General features: G+C 42.0%; 1 protein-coding gene and 2 long non-coding RNA genes across 12 annotated transcripts; 1 reads left to right on the top strand and 2 right to left on the bottom strand.

Annotated features, from left to right (window-relative positions):
• Positions 1-182: 182 nt before the first annotated feature.
• On the bottom strand, positions 183-10,486 carry LOC143477202 (uncharacterized). The gene is made up of 17 exons (XM_076975725.1): positions 10,431-10,486; positions 9,730-9,816; positions 9,229-9,340; positions 8,099-8,285; positions 7,457-7,774; positions 7,225-7,368; positions 7,011-7,094; positions 6,376-6,444; positions 5,947-6,143; positions 5,743-5,838; positions 5,466-5,625; positions 3,265-3,372; positions 3,070-3,166; positions 2,453-2,683; positions 1,215-1,287; positions 966-1,055; positions 183-825 (listed from the first exon to the last, which is right to left on the bottom strand). Exons 2-17 carry the CDS (start codon positions 9,809-9,811, stop codon positions 729-731), a joined length of 2,145 nt encoding a protein of 714 aa, XP_076831840.1. The 5' UTR covers positions 9,812-9,816; positions 10,431-10,486; the 3' UTR covers positions 183-728.
• Positions 10,487-10,771: 285 nt separating this feature from the next.
• Positions 10,772-27,002, top strand: LOC143477204 (uncharacterized). Of its 8 annotated transcripts, none has more exons than XR_013121503.1 (6): positions 10,777-11,282; positions 11,787-13,275; positions 13,387-13,498; positions 14,898-15,021; positions 15,512-15,662; positions 15,881-16,010. It is a non-coding gene; the product is annotated as an uncharacterized LOC143477204 (long non-coding RNA). The 8 variants fall into 8 exon arrangements; XR_013121505.1 differs by lacking the exon at positions 14,898-15,021 and having other exon boundaries at positions 10,779-11,282; positions 11,787-11,840; positions 12,115-13,275; XR_013121502.1 differs by lacking the exon at positions 14,898-15,021 and having other exon boundaries at positions 10,779-11,282; positions 11,787-12,262; positions 12,427-13,275.
• Positions 16,521-23,240, bottom strand: LOC143477208 (uncharacterized). Of its 3 annotated transcripts, XR_013121517.1 has the most exons (8): positions 22,957-23,240; positions 20,968-21,163; positions 20,840-20,891; positions 20,533-20,698; positions 20,225-20,257; positions 20,062-20,110; positions 19,546-19,733; positions 16,521-16,802 (listed from the first exon to the last, which is right to left on the bottom strand). It is a non-coding gene; the product is annotated as an uncharacterized LOC143477208 (long non-coding RNA). The 3 variants fall into 3 exon arrangements; XR_013121518.1 differs by lacking the exon at positions 16,521-16,802 and having other exon boundaries at positions 18,314-19,733; positions 20,225-20,448; XR_013121516.1 differs by lacking the exon at positions 16,521-16,802 and having other exon boundaries at positions 18,314-19,733.
• Positions 27,003-27,294: the final 292 nt, after the last annotated feature.

Here is a 27,294-nt window from a genome sequence, read left to right as displayed (position 1 = left end):
TCATTATTCTGCTTTCTTCTGACTGCACTCGTGGTGGAGCTGAGAAGAATCCACGGTGGGGCATGTGCTGCAGAATCGGTGTGCAGTAGAAGTGCTATTGCTGAACAGAAGGTCTATTCCTGATCTTACTGTAAGCACAGAAGTGAAACACACACCATCAAACATCACAAGCCACACTGATGTAAAACACCACAGATTTATTCGTTTTACAAAAATAAATGCAAAATTTCGTATCTACATGAAAAGGATTTACAGGCTAAGCACTGTCTGGTCCCCAAGTGTCACATCTGTAAACACGTTGTTTTGTGAAGCACAACACTCCTAGGAAGCTGTAACCTTCATATGGCTTACACAACCTCTGTTGGTGATCCTCATCTTCAGACTAAGATTAGGGACTATAATATCTAGATCAAGATAATCCTGTCATCAGGATTTATGAGGCTTTTCTGTTGTGGAAATGAACTTGTACAGCAGTTGTTTAATGGCATGGCATCAACACATACAAAGGTATGAAGGGATTAAAGGGGACAGATGTGTTGAATACTACACTTTAAACACTGTATATGTACACTGTAGATGCACACGACTGTCATTAGTGTTATACATTCTGTGTTTAAGTCTCTTGACAATTTCATGTGTTCTCTTATGTCCATAGGCATGTTTGTATTCTGTCTATCCATTGATTTGTTTGCACTGGACATACATGGACATCAGTGGGTTGTGCCTCTTCAGTAATGGTAGACCTTGATCTGATTCTTCTTGTCCAGGCTGAGCTGGACCAGCCCATTGGTGGGCGGGGCAGCTGGGTAGCGTGTGAAGAGAGGCCTGGGCAGAGGTTCAGGAGAATACAAGGGTGCAAGAGAGTGTGTGTGAAAATATGATGCATTCTGTTCCCGTACTGGTTTGTGTGTGATACGTACATGTGTATAAGCTGAGGGGGAGAGAGAGAGATTGTGAAAGGATACACATTTGGGTCTTTGCGTCGTGATTCCAGCCACCTTTTGTTGTCGTCGATCAGTCTCTGCAGCCTCTGGCCATCTAGCTCAGAGGAGAGACTACACACACACACACACACACACACACATAATGAAAAAGCACTGTATGAGTTCATCAATTTTCCTTTCAAAATCAACAGCAGCACTGATCCTGTGAGAGAGAGTGAGAGTGAGAGATTGTGACCAAGCCTGCACAGGTGTGCAAGTGTGTGTAGTCACCTTGCTGGAGTGTATCCACTATATGCTCTGGTAGCCCTCATAGGATAGCGGGCACTGGTATCCATGGAAACTCCTAAAATCAGAGCAGTCTTAATACAGGTAGTGCGGTTTAGATTTCTGAAGCCAATTTGACACAGCAGGTCTCTACACTGCACCACCCTTACACTGGAAAAGATCGGCATTATCCTAGCACAGAAAATCAATGGTCATCAACTATGTGAAAAAAGCTATAAATCCAGCAGTGACTGGTTTGTGCTTGAGGGAGAGGCAGAAGTTTTCTATTTGTATTCAAAGGTTTTACAAGTGATGAAGAAATGAAGCATTAGTGAAAATCACTGCAGCCCACTGTGTGACCACAGTTAGGTAACGGCGTTAGGTAACGGCGTCATTTAGTCAGTAACGGGATAATATAACGCAGTTGACGTTACTGGTCATTAAAAGCGGTGCATTACTATATATTGATATACTAACAGTAATCCGAGCAGATCGCTGCCCAGGCTAGTGAGGAGTAACAGATCTCGATAGGTCACAGTTCTCTGTGTTACGGTGTAACACCTGTTTAACTTAACAAGTCAGTAAGCGATTGGCTAAGGCACCGTTATGGTAGCCAATCAGAGCCAGTGTTTTTACACGCGCGCCGAAGCACACCAGTGACACACGACACGGAGAAGAGGCAGAAATGGCGAGTCAGGAACAAGCCGAAGAAAAATTAGCATTTTCAAGGTGGCGATATAAACATTATTTAAGAAAATACTTGAAGTTCCTGAATGTCTACCAGACTGGGTATTTGATTTATTTAATTAAGAATAGAGGTTTTATTCTAAGTTTACTTCTGTTGTGAACAAACCAGTTGTCTCAGGTTGAGAGAATTTAATTTAATTTGAAAGATGTAAATGCACTTTATATAGTGTAACTGTTTGCTTTTGCTTTTTTTTTTTTTACAAAGATTTGGGATTATAAAGGATTTTATCCTGCACTGGTCTGTGGATGTGCAGTAAATATCAAAAGTTAAACACCTTTCTGATCTACTCATTTCAACTGACTGTGAAAACTGCTTTTTCAAAAAATCCTTATTCCTTGGCATATAACTTTTTTTTAAACTGTAATGCAAATAGTTACTTTCCCTGGTAACGAGTTACTTTTATTATAGAGTAATTCAGTTACTAACTCAGTTACTTTTTTGAACAAGTAGTAACTATAACGAATTACTTTTTTAAAGTAACGTTCCCAACACTGACCATTAATGGTGGAGTGTAAGAAGCTGTTCTGAGCCACTGAAGAGGAGGCGGGGCTTGGTGTCCATGCCCAGGACGGGGCAGGAGGGAAGGAGGAGGACGGAGGTGGCTGAGGGAGGGGCTGGACGCTCCTCCCAGTGAAAGATCCCAGTTCACCCAGCACTGTGTTCAGCTGGCCAGAGATCTGCTGCAGGGACTCTGCTAACTGCTGCACTTTCACTGGCACTGCATGTGCTGAAACAGAGAGTGGGAGTAGCAGAGAGGAAGACCAGAGTTTGGGTGTATTACTGCTAGAGAAATAAAAACATCAGATAACTATGAACCAACAAGACCAGAGTGGACTCTAGAGCTGTTTACAGTTGTGGGCATATTTTTAGTTTTCACAGTTTGCTTCCTCAGCTTTTTTTAAGAACCTTTTTTAAGAACCTTAATGAAGTACAATTATTAACAGTCCATAATTGTTCATTGCTGCTAAACTGCTCCTGAATCGTTGGGAGATGTTGTTCTGGAAGGATGTTTTGATACCTTCCCTTATTCATGGCTAACCAAAATTAGTGCCTTCTTAAAATGTCTGCCCGTGTGTGTGTGTGTTGTGCATGCACATGGAGTGTGTGTCTCACTCGTCTCCTCTTGGCCACACACACCGCTCGTCTCTGAGTCTATGACATCAGAGACTCTCCGATCTCCCACCAGCCGCTCGCCTTCATCACATGACAGCTGAGACAGTAAAACATTGTAAAGCCCAGGTAGGTATTAATGTGGGTTTGTACTTAAGTGTGTGGGTGCAGGCATACGCGTGTGTGTGTGTGTGTTACCTCCTCTGCCAGTGACGTCTCCAGCTGGCCGAGTCTCTCCTCCTTCTTTCTCAGGAGCTCGTGGCCCTTCTGGACCGTCTCCCTCAGCTTCTCCAGCTCACTCACCTCCTACAGCACAGGGGAGCAGAACATCTAAGAGGAGCTATACTCATGCTTCCTACTCTCTCCCATCTGACCTGGCTACATGGCTGTAGGCACTGCAAGACCTAACGTGCTTAGACCCACCACAGCACTGAAACTGTCTAAAGTAGTTAACAATCTCTTAATATTCTCAGATAAAAGGTCAATCACTCTCCTGGTTCAAATCCTACCTGACCGATCGTTACCTATTTGTACTTGAAAATAATGAATGCTCATAAGGATCTGTATTGGGTCCCATGTTATTCTCATTATATAGGCTAGCAAGCATTTGTAGGCATAGTATTAGCTTGCATTGCTATGCAGATGATACTCAGTTTTATATGTATATATATATATATATATATATATATATATATATATATATATATATATATATATATATATATTTTTTTTTTTTTTTCTAATTTGGAAGTGTAATTACCTACACTTATATATATATATATATATATATATATATATATATATATATATATATATATATTCTAATTTGGATGATGTCAACACTACTACCAAAACTGAGAACTGCATCCAAGAAATAAAGAACTGGATGGCATCTAATTCTCTTCTTCTAAATTCTAATAAGACTGATGTGTTACTTCTTGGATCCAAGGGTGCTAGAAGCAATGGGTCTGATCTTCTTATTACACTAGATGGCTTTTCAGTAACACCTGAATTTCCTGCTAAAAGTTTAGGCGTCACTAGTGATTAGGATCTTTCATTTGACACACACATATGCAATGTCACTAATGCTGCCTTTGCACCTTCATGTAATATTGCCAAGCTGAGACATGTACGTTCGGTATCAGACGCAGAGAAACTGGTCCACAATCTCATCAAGATTGGACTACTTTTAATTGGATGCTCTAAACCAGGTATCACCAAATGGCGGACCGCGGTCCGGATCCGGACCCGAATGCCGTCCTGTCCGGACCCAATCACATTCCTTATTAACTGGATACGGACCCAAATGCCAAAAAAACGGGAGACTATATTTTAAACCGGAGAATTTATTTTCAGACGAGTGTTACGCTCACCACCCATTTGAGTGTTACGTCCCCCCCCCCCCCCCCCCCCACCCGCTCAACAACTTTCGTTTGCCACCCCCCCCCCCCCCCACCCCCCCGCTCAACAACTTTCGTTCGCCACCGCGGACCCGGACCTAAGGTCTGAGCTATCTGCCAAAAATGGACCGCGGAAAGATTTAATTGATTACCCCTGCTCTAAACAGTCCCTAAAGAAAGTCCAACTTGCTGCATTCCAACTTGAATCCAAGAGCCAGAGTCCTAACTAGGCCTTGAGAAGTGCATCACATTAGTCCTACTCTCTCAGCATTGCACTGGCTCCTGGTTAAATATCAAACTGATTTTAAAATTCTTCTGTTCTGCTATAAAGCATTAAATAGTCCTCCACAATATCCGAGTAAACTTACTGCATACCATAATCCATCTCACCTGCTGCTCTCTCAAAGCGCAGGATTGCGCTCAGATCCGAAAACTACAAGATTACAGCCGAAGGCAGAGTAATGTCTCAGTACCCTCATGCCTGTGGTCACCTCCAGGCCCCTCTCTTTAGTTATGCTGCTAGGGATAAGCCTGCTGGAGCCACATGCTAAGTCACTGGCACGTGTGCTATATATATGGAAGTTTAATTTGATTTTACATATTAACCTGCATTCTGTATCTTGACTACATGTTTCTACAAAGACAATTCCATAAAGGAGCTAGAAGATGCTCTGGGTTGCCAGTGGATGTGCTGATGCCGTGGATGCATGTGCCAATACGGCCAGCATCCTACCTGAGGCCCAGCATCCATATTGGAGAGACTGTGACTGCTCAGATAGACACAGGACTATAAATATGAACTTAAGGTTGCTGGGCCAATGGAGCATGGCTTCCCTTTGGGGTCTTGGTCCTCCCAAGGTTTCTTCCTAATCCGCATAGGGAGTTTGTCTCTGCCACACTTGCCCCTGTCTTGTTCAATAGGGATCTGGACCCATGCGCTTGTGACACCATGTTTTGTAAAAAGCGCTTTATAAATAAAACTGACTAGACTTGACGGACCTGGCAGAGAGGCTGAGCAGAGCCTCCTGCAGCGGACCTCTGCGGGCTGGGGTGGGCCGTCCTTAGTGCCGCCTGTCTCGCTCTCAGACAGCTGGTCTGTTTCTCCAAGAACTGTCTTGCTCTCTGCAGGACACCTTCACCTGAGATATACTCCCGCAAGCTAGAGAGAGAGAGAGAGAGAGAGAGAGGAGATTACAAACGAGTATATAAACATATGATAAATACATACAATCGGACAGCCTCCCTCCCCACCCACACCCCACCCACACCCACATACTTGTCTATGCTGCGGGAGGTTGTGGGAGGTGGGCACAGGGGAGAGAGGAGGTTCCATTTCCTCCACCCGGAGGGAGCCCTCCACACCAACACAGATCTGTACATGTACACACTCTGTGTACCGTGCATTTGTGTCACCAGAGACCAGTACTGACTTGGTCAAAGCTAATGTGTGTGTATGTGTGTGTGTGTGTGTGTGTATTACCTGAGCCTTCTGTGGAGTTCATCACATCTAGCCTGCAGTTTTTCTCTCTCCTCCATCATCCTTCTGCTCTCCTCCCTCTCTCTCCTCCTTCCCTCTCTCTCTTTTTCCAGCTCCTCCCTTTCTCTCCTCCTCTCATCTCTTAATCGGTCCAGCTCCGCACGCAGACTGTCCCGTTCTCTCAGGACACGTGGGAGAGCCTGGGACACACACACACACACACACAACCTAACATAACAGTTCACAATGACACACACACACACACACACACACACACCTGGGGGGGACACACAACCTAGCATAACAGTTTACAATGAAACACACACACACACACACACACACACACACACACACACCTGGTCACAGACTCTCAGATACACACACACACACACACACACACACACACACCTGGTCACACACACTCACACGCACCTCTATCCCCTTCTCAACTTCATCTCCTTCCTCACTCAGCTGTTGTCTCCTCTTCTTCAAATCTGCAGCCTACAGACCAACAGTACGAACACACACACAGATCATTTTATCAGGCAGCTGAGTGACTGGACTGAAGATTCACACACATGCATGCATGCACATGCACACGCACACACACACTCCAGACATGATCTATTCATTTTTTTTCTTCAAAACAGGTCATTGAGTCAGTTAACTTCTCAGCACAAAGAACTGACTGACGAATGATTAGTAACTTATAAGTACAGCTATAAGGGCACCTAACCTAAGGGCACCTGGAGCTCAGTGTACCAGTTGCACATACACACTCAAAGTAGGTAAAGTACCTGAGTTTGGAGTAGCGCACACACACCTACACACACTCAAATAAAGTAGGTAAAGTACCTGAGCATGGAGTTGCACACCCACCCACACACACACACACACACACACTCAAATAAAGCAGGTAAAGTATCTGAGTTTGGAGTAGCACACCCACACCCACACACACACACACACACACACACTCAAATAAAGCAGGTAAAGTATCTGAGTTTGGAGTAGCACACCCACACCCACACACACACACACACACTCAAATAACGCAGGTAAAGTACCTGAGTTTGGAGTAGCAGTTCCTGAGTTTTGAGCTCTTTGGTTTTCATGTCCAATTGCTCAATCATCTTCTGCACTTCTAACTCCTAAACACACACACAAGAAAAACAAACAAATACAAACAACTCACACCGTCTTTATACACATAAACACCCGACTGGGTATGGCAGAAGAGGCGTTTTTGCACGTGAGTATCGTATGGGTGTGGGATCTTACTTTCTGCATGTGTATTTTGTGGGTGTGTTGGAGCTGAGAGTCGAGCTGTAGTCTGAGCTGATCTAGCTGGGACGTGTGCGAAGCCTGCATCCTCTCCCTCTCCTCCAGATGAGCCCTCAACATGCGCTCCCTCTCCACGCTCTCCTGCACACACACCATGTGATGAACACACATTGGCTCGGTCTCTCAGGTGATCACTGAGCTGTGAGTAAATGAATTCTCCCTGCCACACCTCCTCCAGGTGCTTGTGTCTGAGGGTGAAGAGCTGCTCCTGGTGCTCCTGCGACAGCTGCTCCAGCTTCCTGCTGTGCTCCCTCTGCACCTCCTCCAGGTGCTCGTGTCTGAGGGTGAAGAGCTGCTCCTGGTGCTCCTGTGACAGCTGCTCCAGCTTCCTGCTGTGCTCCCTCTGCACCTCCTCCCTCACCTCCTGCAACAGACCAGACAACTCACCACACATACACTCACACACACACACACACTCCTTCTCTCTCTTTTTCTTTTCTTCGTCCACGTCCAGCTCAGTCTCCTCTGCCACCCTGAGTTCACTGTCCTGCTCATACACAGACAAACACACCAACACATGCAAACACACATGCATAAACATGCATGTACAGACATTCACAAGATCTGTGTGTGTGTGTGTGTGTGTGTGTGTGTGTGTGTGTGTGTGTGTGTGGGTGTGTGTGTGTGTCAGGTAGAGCAAGGTGCTACAGTAACACTAAGATCACGTGAGCACACACAGTGATGTTAGTGGCGCTGTATAAAAATGTGTATAAAAGCTGGGAACATAATGTATGAACAACTGCAGTGTAAAGACTACAAAGGTGACAGTGAGCTAAAAGTCAGAGCATTATATTCTAGCAGGTGTTTCCACCTCATGGACAGACGCCTTCTTCGGCTCTTCATCCTCCTCCTCTTCATCCATGGCATGGCTGTGGCATGGCTGAGCACACTCCCGCTCCTGGGCCACTAGTTGGCGGTAGTGCTCATCACAGGGGTGGTCCCAGGTGGACTGGCCCGTGGAGAAGTTGAAATAGTATACTTCTCCAGTCACATCCTGACTGGAGAGTAGGAAAGAGAGACAAGCTCATCACATAGATAAACACACACATAAAAACACATGACATGTAGACAAGCCTAGGTTCTCCAGCACAGGACTGTCCACAAAGGTGTCAACAGAACAACATCTGAAACACTGAGTGGTGCTCTGGGTCTCATTGCTCAGATTAATAATGCCAAGTCTATAAGCAAATCTGCTGCATAGAGTGATGAAATATTAATTTTATACTTTGCAATTGTTAGTTTCGGGGACAACTAACATTAAATATCCCCTGGATCTTGTCTTTGTGTGTTTTATCTATGAAGGTACTGACTCATATAAAGACACCACTGTTACACCTGACAATAAGGTTATAACATACTTTCCCCCAAACCATTTGAATACAGAATCCAAAAATGATTTCATATGTTAAATTGTGTCTGATCTTTCATGTCACATCATACTCTCCAACTTCAAAAATCCTCTTCTGCCTGTTATATTTTCTCTTGCCCAGTCTTATTTCCCAGTCAAAATATTCAGTCTTCTCCAGACTTGCAGTTCCATGGTATTTAAAAAAAAGTTGGGCTGTCTAATTTGCTCATTTAATCACCTAGGTCATAAGTGATTTAATGCCCACTTCTTGCAAGCTTCCAGAGAGTCTGTGTGACATTATGACACTCACAATAAAGTCCTGATGCATCCTACTTCTATAAATGGTACTTAAAATTATAACTGAGTTACAGGGGACAAAGGGCCTTGGTACGTCAGGTAATCAAGAACCTGAATGAACGAGCCAGCATGAATGAGACGTAGAGTTCTTGGAATGGAAGCCATTCCTCAATTAAGGGCACATTAGAGTATGCTTGGATTTTTTCTAAAAGGAACCAACGCTCACACCAACGCTCACTGCTCTGTGTGTAAGGATAAGAAAACTGGGTGACTGTATGAGAATGAGCTTGTCCTACCAGGGTTTCCATTCAGGAGGTAGTGGGGCTACAATCCCCTCTCTGGCCAGCCACAGCAGCTCTGGCTCCCCATCAGGGTCAATGCCAATTTCTCTGGCATACTCATGGACCTCTGAGGAGGAATACGGATAAGATGAATATACCCACAATCAGTATGATATTTTCAAATCAAGAAAAATCCCACAAATTCAAATATTTAAGTCCATAATGCATGGAGAATGATTCTATGTTATAAAGTGTAGCTATAGCTTGGACGAACATACAAGAGTCCCAACTGGACATGTGTTGTTAATATTATTATTATATATTATTATTATTATTATTATTATATATTATTAAGTTATTATGTCAACATTATAATTTAGTTATTAAATGATGGGACTGTTGTAGCTTGTAGACTTTATCAATGGTGGATATTAAAGTATACCATTTCAGTAACATATATTAAAGTTTTATCCGGGGTCCTAAACTGTAACAGGTAGTATGCGACAGCTAATGTACCTTGTTCAGATGGGAGATAATTCTCATCCTCTTCCAGGATCAACTGGTCTCCAACTGGTCTCCGAAGGGCATCTGCTGTCATGTTGACTGAACATTAAGAAAAAGATTATGTAATATACGAATAACAGAAGTAGACAGATATTGCCATATTCTCTGTGGGTTACTGTCTCTTGGGGGTTGTAGGGCACACCTGAAAATCCCACAGCAGGTAAAGTGAAACCCAGCACGCCTCACAGTGAGGCTCAAATGCCTTGGAAGTGTTTCCCAATGAACAAGTGATTATAAGAAGGGCTATGGTGCCATGTGATGTCATCAGAATGTGGGGAGAAAGCTTAAGAATTTGTGATGTTAGAAATCTGTTTCTTTTTAAAAATGTTTATTTTTATTTGCTTTTTCCATGGCCACATGGACAATGTTAACATGGTGGAATTCATAAAAATTGTAAAGAAATCAAAGAAATAACCCATGCTCCATTAATTATATTATCCTGTACACATGAAATAAAGAGCTTGACAGTCATCAGCAGAATAAATATACATGTTATTTTTCTGAACCTTAGAAACCTACTACATAAATGTGTATATTTAATTTTTAATAATTGTGAATAAGCCTATGGAAATCCATACTCATAAGAACTAAATATACTGTCTTACATAGAAGTATAAAATTATGTACAGTATATGAAAATATATTTTTCTCACCTGGTGTGTCTGTGAAGATCTTCGGTTCCTGCCCCGGCCTTGGCTGGTCACTTCTCCTAGGGTAAAAAAAATCTCCTGGATGAAAAATTAGAAAGAATAGAAAGATAGAAAGATCTAGAAAAAATAGAAAGATCTGGGAAGATTTGTAAGATTTGTAAAGATTGTAGTTGATAGTATTCTCAGATTGTAGGGTTGATAATTCTCAGAGCCAAATGTCATGCGACAATTTCTCAGCTTTTCAGCATCGAAACTGAATCCAAACATTCCACCTTCCCAACCAAACATTCCAAAGTTGAGTAGCACGTGATATGACAATTTCCTATTTTTTTAACTAAAACACCAAATCAGCCAGGCTGCTACAATAACCTGATGCAGCCTGGCTTGTACCCAAAGGGTTCATACCAGAGACCGTATATCAGTAGCGAACCGTGACCATTAAACCTGGGCGCACTCCCATCCCCCCGAAAAAAAAGTGTTTCCTCTCCTAATTAACTACAATAAAGAAAAAAAACTGAGACGACAGTACAGCTTTAGACACGCAATAAACAGTAATATATGTACTAGATAACTTCTTAAGAAAAATAAGGTTCCAACAAAATAAGGTTCACAGCTCCGTGTTCCTCGGAAGCGGAATATGTAAACAACGCGCACGAGGACATCAAAGGAATTAATCGAAACCAGAGCCCTATAGTATAGAGAGAGAGTCGCGTCAACTCCGTTCACTCCAACGGAGCAGTTTTTTTACTGCAATGGCGGATCGTGGAGCCTGTCAATAATTCCCGGAAGTTAGCAGCAAATACGAGCAGCGCAGTCAAACTGGAGCAGTGGACCATCTGTGATACACTTTTACAAGTTAGTACGCGTAAAAAAATCAGATTGTGTATTATAAGGACATCAGAATCAAATTAACAAGTGCATTTAAACATTTTAGTGAATTATCCACCTCTTAATAAGCAGATTTAGGGAACTAAATCTATGCTAAGGCAACGCGAATACGGTTAGCGAGATTTCACATTAACGACCGACAGCCTATTAATTGTAAATTCCTCTCTTAATGCCGTTTCACCTAAACGCGATGTTTTTGCGGGGTAGCTAAGTATTGGTTAAATACAACATTTGAGTGTGATTGTAGAGTGTGTTGGGTCGAGGAGGTGAAATGAGGATATCCATTTTGGAGTACCAGCTAACGTTAAGCTAACGCACGATAAGGAGGAGAGCCATTCTTGTGATGCATCACTGCTGATATTGATTAGAATGCATATTTAAGACTTCTAAATAGTACACAACAGTGTAATTTATAGATCAAGTGTTTGTAGGTATTGTTACTCTGTTGACTATTATCTGTATTATGCTCAGCAGACTGATGGCAAAGGGAGAGGGAAGGTCATCAAGAGAGATTGAAAACACAAGGTAAGTTGAAACTAGGGTGGCAGTTTTGATCAATGAATCTTACAAGACTAAAGAGTAATACAACATACTAAAATGTTATAGTACAGTATGATATATGTAATCATATGTAACCGTACTAGACTTGTATTCTATTATTGTATTATTTATGTTGTATTTAATTTATCTTGTTAGTGTATATTAGTGGCCTGCTGTGGGATAATTGGGTGCTGACCATGATGAGTGTTTTGCCTCTTGTAAGTTGTGTTGAGCAGCAGTTTTTTGTACGCTATTTCAGAGCTCCCTCTTGTGGATGAGTGGCATTACTGTTTCATTAACTTTGTAAAAAAGAAATCATTCAAGATGACCGTACGCAATGTCGAGCCGTTCGTGTGTCGAATTAATGTTGAACTTGTACACATTGTAGCCTTGGACGAGATTTGTCCGTAAGTATCATAATATGACAAAATTGTGATTTTATTTTTGTTTGTGTAAAAAAATATGTGCATTTGAGTTGATCTGGATTTGTTATTGTGTGGTGTATAGTTAACATGTAACACGACAGTTTGCGATGTTAGCTAATGCTATGCTTGTACATTTTATTTCTTAGTTTTACGACGGCCTAAAGAGGGCAATGGTTAGAGGCCATTCTACAAATAAATCAACACAAAGAAACAAAGCTTGATTATTTGAAGCGTCGTTAACTCGCTGTCTAGCTGGTGAAATTAGATAACTCAGAGTGAGGGCAGCACAATGAGATTGAAAACACAACAAGGTAAGTTTCAAATAGCAATAAGAAATCCATGTTTATTACACTGCCGTATGTTGGCTGTAGGAGTGTAGGAGTAGTGATGTTGGCTGGGGGGCTGGAGCACTTGTAGGAGCAATGATTAGTCCAAATGTTGCTGTTGGAGTGACTAATGGGCTTGATGGCACATTTGGAGCTGTTTAGGGGTTACCGGATTTTGAAGCTTGGCTACTGGAGTTGTTTTTCAACTTTCTGGATTGGCTCTTGCTTCCAAAATGACCATCTTTTAACTGTTTCTTCTTTCTGTCATTTGGTATTGTTGCTGCCTCAATTCTCAACCTTAGCCGTATGAATCTTTTCATGATTTTGTCTTGTACTCCACAGCAAGCTGGAAGCTTACTGCAAAGTGCCTGAGCTTGTTTCTCCAAGACACTCACTGCATTGGGGAGTTCCATGAGGGAGGAACCAGTCTTGGTCCTAAATAGTTCCTCAATTTGCTGAATGAAATCATATGCGTCTTGGGAAGGATGACAAAGAGCACCTGCCTTGAACTCTTTTTAAGTTCAATAAGATGCTGTTTTCTCCAGCAGGACTGTCATCACTGTGCTGTGCTGCAATTTTGCATTTTTCACAGATGCTGGCAAACCTGATGACCTTGTGGACGATGTAGCCAGCAAGATGGAAGAGAATGCATTTCTCGCTCTTTGTGAGGTCAGGTGCAGCTGTGTTGACCGCCATTAGCTGTTCCACTCTGACTGATTGTATGACATTTTGCTCCACCGTGTCCAAGAAGTCTGCCAAAAAGCTACTGTTGTCTTCCAGGTAGCTGCCAGACCTGATGGCTGTGAGGAACTGTCCCACAGATATGATCCTCAGTGCATGATGGAATTCCACTGGAGTTGGGACAGGATTTTTAGACCTCACACAGCTGAAGGTATTTTCAAGGCAGTCTTGTGTGAATCTTAATGTTAACACAAACCTGTGTGCTCTAGTCAGCAACTCCTCTTGTATGGCTAAAATTGATGTTGTTGAAATGAAATGTGCCATATTTTGCCAATTGTGATTTTTACACCCCAATCGAAATTTGTCCTCCGCTTTTAACCCATCTGTGCAGTCAGAACACACACACACACACACTAGTGATTACTAGGGGGCTGTGGATCACACGTGCCCAGAGAGGTGGGCAGCCCTAGCCCGGTGCCCGGGGAGCAGTTGAGGTTAGGTGCCTTGCTCAAGGGCACCTCAGTCATGGCCTCAGGTCTGGGAATCGAACCCACGACCCTCCGGTCACAAGACCAGTTCCCTAACCGTCAGGCCCTGACTGCCCCTTGTTGCCATTATCACCCCAGTCTGAACAGGCTTCCAGTGTCCCTTCTGACCAATCTTCATCCCACGGAACAGATGGACAATGTCCTGAAGGAAGGTGATGGCCTTTTGCTACTCCTCCATCTTCAGTCTGCTCAGGGCCGTAAATGGATGACGAGATGACATTAGATCGAACCAATCATCAACTTGCTCCAGTAGCCACGCTGTAGTTGTGTAGGACAGAGGGCGTTTTTCTTGCTGCACCATGTATTTCAGCCCAGCACTTGTTGCCTTACTGAATACATTTAGAGCAGGACCAACCTTCATCTTGTCAAAGTGACTTGGCTCGATGGCTGCAGCTGACGGATGGGGAGCTATTTTTAATGCCATCCCTTCCTGAAAGGCCACTAGGTCTTTAATAGGACCACTGAAACCTCATTAGAGAGGAGGTTCTCTTTGTTTACAATGTCCTCAGGAATGTTGAACACATGTCCACGGACAAGGGCACTTTTTAAGCTCTTTACCATATGTGGGACATCAGGCATGAAATAAAGTTGTCTGTCTGGTGTTTATGGATGTGGCACAGATGTTTTATTGAGGTTGACCCCAAAGGATCTCCACATAGCCTGCTTAGGGCTACCCATGTCAGTGGTGACGTTGAGCACATGTAGCCCTATGGATGCTGCCCTTTGTATTAATTCAATAATTATTGGCCTGTACTGTGCTCCGTTGGTAGTATTGCCAGTGAAAGTATATGCCACTACTTGCTTCCACCGTGTTGTGCTTCCAGCCAGCATAAATACACAAGCATGTGTTGCTACTCCTGTGTGACCTGGCAAAGTCACATCACCATAGAGTTTGCCGGTAAGCATATGCAACTCCACACTTGGTGTGATTGCCATTTCATCCAAGGTCAACACACATTCCCGTTCAATCTCTGTCAACCCATCTACCTTCAGTTTAAGGAAATCAAACACCTCTGTCAGCACTCCAGGCTCAAATCTAACGCATTGCATCCTTCTCTGTAGGGTTCTTATTCCTTGCAGGGAAATTTGCAGTTCCTGCAGGGTCTTGTAACCTGTCCCACCAGCAGTAAAGCCAATTTTCAACGCCTTCTTAATTGTCTCATTGCTCCATTTCATCCCTTTTGTGGTTAGTCTGCCTAATGCTTTCATTTGATCTTTTGAAAACGTTTTCTTAAATCTTGTGTCCCTAACTTTCAGTGTCTTCTTGAGAGTGGCATTTTCCTTCCTTATTTTTTGTAGTGCTGCCTTTGTTTTCCTGATGATTCTTTCTTGTCTCTTTAATTTTTTCAATAACTCTGGTTGGCTGGCTTCTGGCTGATGGTTATGCTGACTGGCTGCTGGCTCACTGGGTTGTATTAGCTCTCCCTGTCTCTCCTCACTAGCCATGTTCTCTCTTTGTTCAATCTCACTTTCCCTTCTCTCTGTATCCTCATCCCTTATTTCCTCAGTTTTTGAAACTGCTGGATATAAAAGATATATACTATTTAGTCTGATTACGTATTAAATATTCTATCACTTAAAGAAATAATATAATTATTAGGAGTTCATACTTATTATACCTGTGTCACCTCTAACACTATAGCTGTGATCAGCAGCTGTGGGCCCTGTCTTTACAGGTCCAGTGGTGCATCGTAGTGCAGGGGGCTTCCTCTTTCTGAGTGCGGGGCGATGCAAAAAAATGGTGGGAACAGCATCTGCTCTCAGCCTAGTCTTGCCCTGTTTGGTTCTGATGAACTGCTCTGCCTCAAAATGTGCCTGCAGAGTGATGTGAGTTTACTCCTCACACATGACAACTCAGTTTTGTCTACCCATATACATATCCCATAGTGGGTGAATACACAGTATTAGAGAACACTTACTGGATACGTATACACTCATTACATATATAAAAAACAACCAAGGGTGTGCAACAAGTTCAAATTCATATCACATCAATACTCATAATAATCATTTTCTCCTGTCTTTTTCTCCTCTCTCTCTTTAAGCCAAAGAACCATAGGGGATTCAATGGAGCCTGCAACCAGATAGCACCCTCAACCTGCACCCGAGTCTGTCTGGAGTCTTTGATTTTTTTTGTTCACTGTTCTGTATTTTAATAAATCATGCAATAAGCTTTTTTTTTGCAATAAGTGCAAATGCAGTGTTTGATGATTACCTCACATATTTTTTTTTTTGCTATTGTAATCTTTAGTGAGGGTAAGATTGCTCCTGCTGAGTTGAGCCAACCATTTTTTTCTCCTCTCAGTATCAGTGGGGAAACCATACATTTTTGCTCCTTTCTCGGATCCATTGGAGCATCCCCATGCAGCACAGCAAACCATGGTGGACACTACACTAACAACATGGAGGAAAGGACACAGAAAAACTGCTTGACATGATATTCATATTTGAGATTATTAGAGATTTATTGATGAAGTCATTGCTGTAAATAAGTGTGTATTAAAAAGACAAGCTATATATAATTTATCAATGTATTTTAATATGTCATATACTGTCTGGATGTAAATGTAATGTGTTTTAATGTACCCTTTTAAAGCACATTTTTCTGCACAATGAAGTCAAACAATTTCCTTCTGTCGTATCTGATAGTCAGAAAATGTACATTAGTCATTTAGATTACTTAGGTCCCCAATACCATGGGATTACAGAAATCACCATGATTTAAAGATATGTTAATGTTAGTGAACATGAAATTTAGTGAATAATGAAATTTAATCTGATCTGAATTTCTCACCCCTTCTTGTCCCTCAAAATATATAAATGAACGTAATATATAACAATTATAAAACAATCAAAGCATTAAACAGCAATGTGCTCTCACATTAGCCTAAATTTGCTCGCTATAATGTCACAATAATCCTCAAATCGCAGTTCTGTCTCTGTGTTTATGCGCTCAAATTGAACTTCCTGGAAGTACCTAAAACACATTACATTTACATCCAGACAGTATATGACATTAAAATACATTGATAAATTATATATAGCTTGTCTTATTAATACACACTTATTTACAGCAATGAATCCATGAAATAAATCTCTAATAATCTCAAATATGAATATCATGTCAAGCAGTTTTTCTGTGTCCTTTCCTCCATGTTGTTAGTGTAGTGTCCACCAGGGGCGGACTGGGGAGGAAAATTGGCCCGGGAGTTCCTGACAGACTGGCCCACTATATATAAAAAATAAAGGGAACACTTAAACAACACAATATAACTCCAAGTCATCCACACTTCGTGTTCAGATAGGAAGCAACACTGATTGTCAATCAATTTCAACTGCTCTTGTGCAAATGGAACAGACAACAGGTATATATATATATAGATATATATATATATGTATATATATATATGTGTGTGTGTGTGTGTGTGTGTATACTGTATATGAATCTATGCATGGCATGTAGTGTATATGACTGCGTTTATTGTCATATGGACAATATTAAATATTAATTCCAGCAATAATATGATTACAAAGCCACATAGTGGCTTTTAAATAGTCCATCATAAGACCACCAAACAAGTTGTTTTACACAAAGTGCATCCTAAAGAACAACCTACAACTCTAACGTGGGTATTTCTTCCTCTTACCTATTTGTGGTGGTTAGTTTTAATCTAAGAATTTCAATAGCTTTAAAAAAAACAATGCGTAGTGCTCTGGAACCTTTAAGACCGCCACTTGCGTCAGTGTTAACCGTGTTAAGGTCATTTTGTACATGGTGCCTTAGACGTTGCAGAGGCGACAGCAGTACATTTAAAATAACATGTTATCTACAATTTAAACTGCTGTATGTTTTCGTAGTCCGGCCCGGATTTTCTGGGACAAGTTGTTTTTTTTTCTGATCTCCGCTGCATACCGTCAGCCCGCATCAGCTGGCCCAGTCCGCGGCCCGGTCCAACTCGTTCATGTGTTTACAGGCTCAGTCCGCGGCCGCGCTGAGCAGGTTAGTCTGACTGGAGCGGGGGAGGTATTAACACCGTTAAACAGCAGCGTGACTATGGACCGGGGCCGCAGTGCGCGGCAGTGGCTCCTCCACGGGCTGAGTTAGACCACCGGCGGCCCACCGGCCCACTAACCCATCGGCCCACCGGGGAAATCCCCGGTAGCAATGTATGCCAGTCCGCCCCTGGTGTCCACCATGGTTTGCTGTGCTGCATGGGGATGCTCCAATGGATCCGAGAAAGGAGCAAAAATGTATGGTTTCCCCACTGATACTGAGAGGAGTAAAAAATGGTTGGCTCAACTCAGCAGGAGCAATCTTACCCTCACTAAAGATTACAATAGCAAAAAAAAAAAATATGTGAGGTAATCATCAAACACTGCATTTGCACTTTTCACAATAAACACACTGTTGGAAAGCTTAATGCGTGATTTATTAAAATACAGAATAGTGAACAAAAAAAATCAAAGACTCCAGACAGACTCGGGTGCAGGTTGAGGGTGCTATCTGGTTGCAGGCTCCATTGAATCCCCTATGGGGACAGAAAGAAATAAAGAAAAGGAAAAGATGTAGTATTGTCCATCATGGTGTAGGCTTATCTGGTCAGGTAGTAGGTGGCAGGCACTGGATAAATCGCTTGTCTCTCCTCATCTCATTTTTCCTCGAGCAGGCGGGCAGCCATGTGGAGAAAATAAAACAGGGAAAATTAGCTCTGTATGAGGACATATACAGGACAGATGAAATTAAACACATTTCTGGAGTGTGGCAGCAACTCCGGCATTAAGTTAAACTATTACAGCCTAGCTAAAAAGGCAGAACCAGAAGGTAACATAGGCTTGGGGGCATTCTAAGACAATGGCATCCATCCACTGCACGGTCAACGAACTTGAGTGACCACGAGCAGTGACAGGACGACAGCACCAGCACCCCAGTCAACCATAAAACCCTTCGTCTATGAACCCCTGGATCTGTACCTTTATCTAAGGGGGGGGGGATGTTAATTATCAAACGCTAAACCAAATAGGTGGATTTTCAACCTAGACTTAAAAGATTGTGACTGTGTCAGTCCCCCGTACGCATTTTGGAAGGTTGTTCCAAAGCTGGGGGGCCTTATAAGAAAAGGCTCTTCCCCCTGCTGTTACCTTATTAATTTGTGGAACTAATAAAAGACCAGCACCCTGTGATCTTAGTTGACGTGGGGGTTCATAGTAGGAAATAAGTTCCTGGAGGTATTCAGGAGCAAGCCCGTGTAGTGCTTTATATGTTAATAATAGAATTTTAAAATCAATACGAAATTTAACTGGGAGCCAATGCAGGGCTGATAGGACTGGTCTAATATGCTGAAATTTTCTAGTTCTGGTCAGAACTCTGGCTGCGGCATTTTGAACTATTTGAAGTTTATTTAGATTCCTATTTGAACATCCCGACAGTAGTGAATTGCAGTAGTCTAATCTAGAGCTAACAAAGGCGTGCACCAATTTTTCGGCATCATCCTGTGATAATGCATTTCTTAATTTGGCAATGTTGCGGAGATGTAGAAATGCTATCCTAGTAGTATTATCTATGTATTTATCAAATGATAGGTCGGAGTCGAGTATGACGCCTAGGTTTTTGGCTACTGTGCCAGGTGTCCCAACTCCAGTGGAATTCAATCATGCACTGAGAATCATATCTGTGGGACAGTTCCTCACAGCCATCAGGTCTGGGAGCTACCTGGAAGACAACAGTAGCTTTTTGGCAGACTTCTTGGACACGGTGGAGCAAAATGTCATACCATCAGTCAGAGTGGAACAGCTAATGGCGGTCAACAGAGCTGCACCTGATCTCACAAAGAACGAGAAATGCATTCTCTTCCATTTTGCTGGCTACATCGTCCACAAGGTCATCAGGTTTGCCAGCATCTGTGAAAAATGCAAAATTGCAGCACAGCACAGTGAGGACATCAAAGGAATGAATCGAAACTAGCTAGCGGTGGTACGCTAACGACAGCTAGCGTCGCCACAGCGGGCGGAAATTATCATACAGTTAAGCCCGCCCACTAAGAGGGAAGATATGATTGGTCAATTTTACTGTCATTTGAAACTGGTATTGCTGAATGGCCTATGTGCACGCTGTTAAGTGACGTAATTTCCGCTAAAAGGTTAGGATGGTTGTTGACATCCGGTAGCCATTGAAAGCGTACACTGTGCTAGCTATTCACCTCACCAGTCTTGTAACAAACATATTTACCGTGTTATTTACTTGGAAGTTTCCTTCATCTCCTGTCCGTTTACGTGTCCTAAACATGACAGGTAAACAAAAAAAAAGAAACGTTTCAACAATGTACAGACAGCAGGTCCAACCACCACTGCTGTGTGCCATTCTGCACAGCATCGACAGGTGTAATTCCTACCTGAGCTTCCACACCTTTCCAAAGGACTCAGAACTGCAGAAACAATGGGTGGTTAAGATCAGGAGAGATCATTTTATCGTCACGAGTACTTCCCTGAGTGTGTTCGCGACATTTTATCACTGCTGATCTACTCGAACCTCCCACTCCTGCTGGACGACGACTGCGACCTGGAGCTTTTCCTGTGCTATTTCAATGGAATAACTATACTATTCCAACTCCACGACCTGGAGTATGGGAAAGAACAGAGCGTCCACCCAACACTGATCTAACAGAGATGCAGACTGACCATGATGATGATGACCCCTTACCGTGTCATGAACATGACTACTGCGTCAGTAATGAGCCTGCTGTGCTTGATCTCTCCCTCAGTGAAAATGAAGAGCTACGCGAGGAGATATCAAGGCTCCGAAAACAAATCGAAGACTTAATTCTCAGCAGCAAGTTCTGTTTGGAGCGGTTTTCTTCACATGTCATCTGAAGTACAACGAGGCTAAATTAAATTTTGAAGAGAACAGGGTCTTATCAGATTATCAAAAGCATTTTTTTTTACCACACACTGTAATCTGCCTATTCAATTTGGTACTGCAAACCTAACTCCACTGGCTGTAGTAGCACCTGGTTTTGGCTTTAGGACAACCATGGCATCCACGGGTCCAGGCTTCACCCCCTATTAATTTAAAAGATGGTGTTAGTAAAGTGACTGTGATACATTAACTAACATTAAATAATGAAATAAGACAAACCATTGTTCGTGGTTTATGCCACTTCTGTTCTGTCTGTGTGCATGAAAGGACAGGAGGGACGACAGACATGCCAGATTCAGAATAATGAGCAGTCTGGAAAAGCAATGCAACCAAGTGGTTGCAGATTCCGCAACCAGCAGAAAAAAGAGCAGTTGCTGTTAATGAGCACAACTGGCATTGAATCACGTAATGTCATCTGAAATACACAAGAGGCAAAATTTAATATCTTGAAAAGAAGACTTCAGCAATGTCAATAGGCGCAATATCTGTCCCATCATGTTGTTAGTGGTGAATGTCACTTGTCTATTGTCTCATGTAACGTTTGGCTATACTGTCTTTCTATTCTACAGTGTTGTGCATGGTTCAATCTACTAGTTCACGGAGCAACTATAAACTAAATATATTTTAGATTTAAACTTCATTTTCACTCCAGATGAAATGCTTACACATAGGAGTGAAACAGGCCTACTTATATTTATTAGGGATGCACCAAAAATTCGGCCACCGAAAATTTTAGGCCGAAATGGCTTAAATTTGCATTGTCCGTTTTCGGCCGAAATACTTTCATCACCGAAACAACACGGCCGAAACAATGTGTTGTGATGACGCAAGCAAAAATCGCCTGCACGTGTTTATTTGGATAAAGCTAGCAAAAAAGTTTTCCAGTGATGGCGCCAAGGCAAAGGACATTACACCAAAAATTATGGTACTCGTTGCCTTAGACGATCAGCCGTTCTCTGTCGTAGAGGATGTGGGATTTCGTAGGCTAATAGAGAACATTGAGCCCCGTTATGTTTTGCCGAGCAGATGACATTTCTCAGAAGCGTGTTTACCTGAGCTGTTTAATGTTGTTGCAACTCACGTCACGTTTTTATGAGAGAATTTATATTTATCTTTCAGGTCAATCAGTTATAATTAAATTGAACTCGTATAAAATACATATATTTATCCTCTCAGATAAAAATGGTCTGGAAGCGAGTTAAATTTAATTAGTGGTCGGCCATTGTCAGCGTTATCGCCGTTAACGGCCCACCACTAATTTTATTTTATAATATGCATTACTGTAATGTCAGTGCTAAATACATATTTTCAAATCAAATTTTGTAGTTGATTTATTCTTTGAATTGCAATGCTTTGATTTTTGTGAGGTTAGCCATAAATCCAATGTTACTAATAATTGGCATAATGTATTTCGGTGTTTCGGTTTTCGGCCTTGGTTTTCTCATTTTCGGTTTTCGGTTTCGGCTAAGAATTTTCATTTCGGTGCATCCCTAATATTTATATTATTTTGTTGTTTCCACCACCAACAACAGAACAGTGCAGGTTTTACTTCAACTGCTTCTTGAAGAGTGTTATCAGAATATGTTAATAGGTGTAAGTGTTGAAGCCACATGTTAATAAAGAAGTTAAGATGAAAGATTTGAAAGACAGATTGACAGATTTTAGAAAATGCAGTTTGAAAAATAGCTGAGGTGGACTATATTCTGCTTTTGAGTCATAGAGGTAGATAACAATAGCTCGAACTGTAAAATAAACTCCCATTTGTTTACTATAGGCAAAATAGACTGCTAATGATTCCCACACAGCTACTCTGCATTTGGCTACCATTGTAAGCTTTGAAAACCAATGCCTATGGTTATCACAGCTTACGTGAAGTAAGAGCAAGGATAAAAGATTGAACTTGTGTTGAACTAACTTTTGAACTTGTTCAACAGAACTTTGAACGTGACACTGAACAGAACTCGTGTCATTTTAACCAGTCCTACACTCAGCTGGTGTGGCATATCTGTTTTCTTCATAGATCTGTAGCAGTGAGCCCTCACTGTTATCTCGTTAGCTTTACTTTTGCCTGATACTTCCATCAGAAATACAAACATGTTTTAAAAAGGCATTTCTAGTACTAGGACAGGTTGGTTCGTTACTAAAAACAACATCACTTCATTAGACTGCCACCTCAGGCTAGCTAGCTAACTAGCGTCAGCGACTTACCTTCAAAATTGCAGAGGTAGGATGAAACGTAGAACTTGAAACCCTTTTCAAGTTTACTCTGTGGCGTTGTACTTGATGCTCTGACAATACGACGCACATCGTTGACGGTAATCTTCGGTAACTCCAAGAGGCACCTTGCGAATTTCGTTGGCTGTGTTCGAAATAGATTACTACATACTGGATACTGCATACTGGACTCAGTATATACTGGATACTGCATACTGGTCCTCGTAGTAATATGCAGTACAGTCTCCAGTATGCGACAAAAGCAAAGCACACTACGGGGTCACGTGAACATAGCGTTGCATGATGGGATGCAGTACACCACGAAGATAGCTCTGTTCGTGTACTGGAATATTTTGCGGAAGTAGTAGGTCATCCGGGTATGTTTCGCGTACTGGATAATTTCATTTTGGTCACATACTGCATACGACATACTGATTTGGGGCTCGATCAGTATGCCAGTAGTATGTACTGGATACTGCATACTGGACTCGGTATATACTGGATACTGCATACTGGTCCTCGTAGTAGTATGCAGTACAGTTTCCAGTATGCGACAAAAGCAAAGCACACTACGGGGTCACGTGAACGTAGCGTTGCATGATGGGATGCAGTACACCACGAAGATAGCTCTGTTCGCGTACTGGAATATTTTGCGGAAGTAGTAAGTCATCCGGGTATGTTTCGCGTACTGGAAATTTTCATTTTGGTCACATACTGCATACGACATACTGATTTGGGGCTCGATCAGTATGCCAGTAGTATGTAGTAGACTATTTCGAACACAGCCATAGACTCGGCCATAACATCGGCACTTCCGCATACCAACCGGAAATATGGTAACATCCTTACACCAAACGAGGAAGTGGAAGTGGTGGGCCGTTATCGGCCGTTAACGGCGTTCGATAATGTGATACTCTTATCGGGCGATATAAAAAAATATCACCATTAATCTATTTTTAAAGTTGGGTTGGGAGCTGGGTCAAAATAGGTAAGCAAACTGATGACTTTCACCTTGATAGTTTAGCTTGAGTTATTCCTAACCAAATTGCACAGTAGGGAGCGAGAACGAGTTTTCAAACCTGTGAATTACCACACAACGAATCGTACGTGTGTTTACATGGATGCAGCCACGAAGCCGCCAGGTTTGCTTCATGGAAAATTCATTTTTAAGAAGCTTCCTAATGGAGACATTGACAAGACTAAAGTTGTTTGCACCTTATGCAACGCGGAATTAGTTCATTGTAGGAGTTCTACCAGTCTGAAGTACCATTTAAACACAAAGCACCCGTTTGCTAATGCTGCTGACGCTGGGTCAAGCATCGATGCAGCCCAGGGGAAGAGTCGCCGTCGCCGAAAACAGGTTAAATGTACTAAATGTTGGCTTACATTTCAAATCCCATGTTTAGCTGAATAAACATGTTATCAACCCCTTTTAATGTACTGTATGTAGGCTTACAAATTCATGTTTGACTGAATATGCCTTCTTAAAGTATGTAGGCTTACAGTACTATTTTCATGTTTAACTGAATAAACCGTTGAACACGAGTACATTTTTTGAGCATGTTTTGTTTTCTTCAAGTATCAAAGTAGAACAGTTTTCTCAGGCAGTCATTGATGCATTTTGGAAACAGAAGATGAGCCCCTGGTCTAATGCGCCCTCTGTATTAAGAAACCGTATCTCAAAGACTGACTTTTAGTCATTACTTGGGTAGCACGCATATTCTGAATGAGCCATTTTAATCTAGATTAATTTCAGGATTTCAGTGAGATTAATCCAAATTAAAAAAATTAATCTATGCCCACCCCTAATAAAAACAAAATATTAAAAGTATTCTAAAACAAACAAAAATGGACAAATAAACGAACAAAAAAAAAGCCCAGACACTGCAGTAATGAAATTCTGTAATAAAGCCCATTTGGTAGTAGTAGTAGTAGTAGTAGAGAGATTTATTTTCATTGTACATGATACAACGAAATTCTGAGTGGTACCTCTTAGTCACATAAAAAGAATAAAAACAGTGCAAGACAACATATATACATAAAACATTCCACGAGTCGGTCGAGACAAATACTAATTCTGATTTTATAGCAGCGACATGGTATAAGTGAGGCAGTTATGGTGTGATGATATGACTGTTATGATTATATGGCATAGTATAACATATACTGTATTTATATTATGTATATAATATTAAAGTATTATAAATAAAATATTAATAGCAGCAATACATGTTTTGTGGAGCAAAGTTGCAAATGAGAAATGAGGAACAAATTGATGGTGTCCTGGCTGGGTGGGATCTTTAATAATGTTGCTGGCTTTGTTATGAAGGCGGCCAGCATACACAGAGTCTAGATCTGTGAGTGGACTCCCTATGATCCTCTGCGCTGTTCTGACCACCTGGGTCAGGTCCTTTCTGTCTTATACTGTACAGCTGGAATACCATACAGTCATGCAGAGACAAAGTACACTCTCAATTGTGCTTGTGTAAAAATTCACAAGTAGTTGTGAGCGGAGTTCAGACAGCTTTAGTTTCCTCAGAAAGAAAAGTCTTTGATGGGCCTTCTATATGAGGTGTGAGGTATTTAGGTGAGATCAGCTGTGATGTGGAGTCTGAGGTATTTGATGCTGTGCACACATTCCACTTCATCTCCATCTATGAGTAGAGGGGCATGTGCAGTTCTTTTAACTGTGCGGTAGTCTCTGATGATCTCTTTAGTTTTGGTGGTGTTCAGAGCTAGGTTGTTGTCTGAGCACCACCGTGCCAGGTGCTGAATCTCCTCTCTGTACTGAGTTTCATTGTTGTTAGAGATGCAGTCTATCACTACTGTATCATCAGCATATTTCACAAATGTGTTGAAGGCGTGGATGGGGCTGCAATCATAAAAGTAAAAAGTGTGAAGAGGTTAGGACTGAGCACACAGCCCTGCGGTGTACCAGTGTTTAAAATGATTTGGGATGATGTGTGGTCCCCTATTCTCACCACTTGTGGTCTGTTAGTGAGAAAGTCTTTGATGCATGAGCACAGTGAGGGGGACAGTCCTAGATTGCAGAGTTTATGGTATGGTCTTCTAATAATGTTCGAACCACAGGCATCTCCTTTACCCAAGAGTGGTGCAGATCTACTCAAGCAGGCTCACAGTGATAACGTTTTAGATCTAGTCAATCAGGCATTCACAGAACACATGTTGGAGGTGGTTTTTGTGGCCCTGCTTACAGCTGTATTTGGTGAACACACTAATCACCAAAATGTATTTTTAATACCAGGTGTGATTGAACCTTCATGCAGTTGGTGACTCCTCTTTAGAGGGAAACCGATGATGGAGATGCAATGTTTTATTTCCTAACCCTCTTTAGAGGAATACGAGGTCTTATTTCCTGTTCATTTGTCCTTACTCCAAACAGGTGCTCCTAACAATGGACGATGACCTGGACACCATTCAGAGAGATAAAATCTACGTCTTCTAACTTCTCCTGGCTAATGATTGGACAATACTGTAGCCTTCCAATAAGAGGCCTTGCAGCCCTGAAGATTCGTCTCAACAGCCAGACGTTAGTCAGTGTTGGGCTCCCTGTAGAGTGATGCTGTGAGGACACTGAACATGCCAATCAGATTGTCCTTCACACCTGCTGGAGCTTCTCGAGCTTCTTGTTGCCGTCACCATCGTAATGATCGAGCTCTGTCGCTGTGACACTCTGCTTCTGTAATGCCGGCAAAGACGACGTTCAGTGCTTCAGTATTTCAAGTGGAGAAAAATCAAACCTGCCATGCAAACGTCAATGCATTTTGCACTTGTTGTTTCTTTTCCTACGTCGCCCGAGTCGTGTGTTAGTCAATCCGCTCCCTTCCATGTTGGTTTGGGGCCTCTTGGGTTTGACTGAGGAGTGAATGCTCTAGTTCACCAGGACACTTTACTAGTCCTTCTGTGATAGTGAACATGGTGGAATCTAATTTGCACAGATGTAAAAAAAAAAAAAAGTGATGTTTTTAATAACTGATGGTTGAGAGTAATGAATAAAGCATTTGTATGTTTTCTCAGTAGCGCAAGTGGGTGTGTGTCAGGATGTCCTGTAGATCGGTAAAATAACAAACAATTACAGCAGGTCTAGAATCAGATTAAACTTTATTCACTTTTCTGTGATGTGCAAAAACGGCAGTTTTTTTCTCTGCTGCAAGTCATTATTCTGCTTTCTTCTGACTGCACTCGTGGTGGAGCTGAGAAGAATCCACGGTGGGGCATGTGCTGCAGAATCGGTGTGCAGTAGAAGTGCTATTGCTGAACAGAAGGTCTATTCCTGATCTTACTGTAAGCACAGAAGTGAAACACACACCA

The sequence above is a fragment of the Brachyhypopomus gauderio genome, chromosome 16, assembly GCF_052324685.1.
Source record: "Brachyhypopomus gauderio isolate BG-103 chromosome 16, BGAUD_0.2, whole genome shotgun sequence".
NCBI classification, from domain to species: domain Eukaryota; kingdom Metazoa; phylum Chordata; class Actinopteri; order Gymnotiformes; family Hypopomidae; genus Brachyhypopomus; species Brachyhypopomus gauderio.
This window is presented reverse-complemented; position numbering and strand designations above follow the sequence as displayed.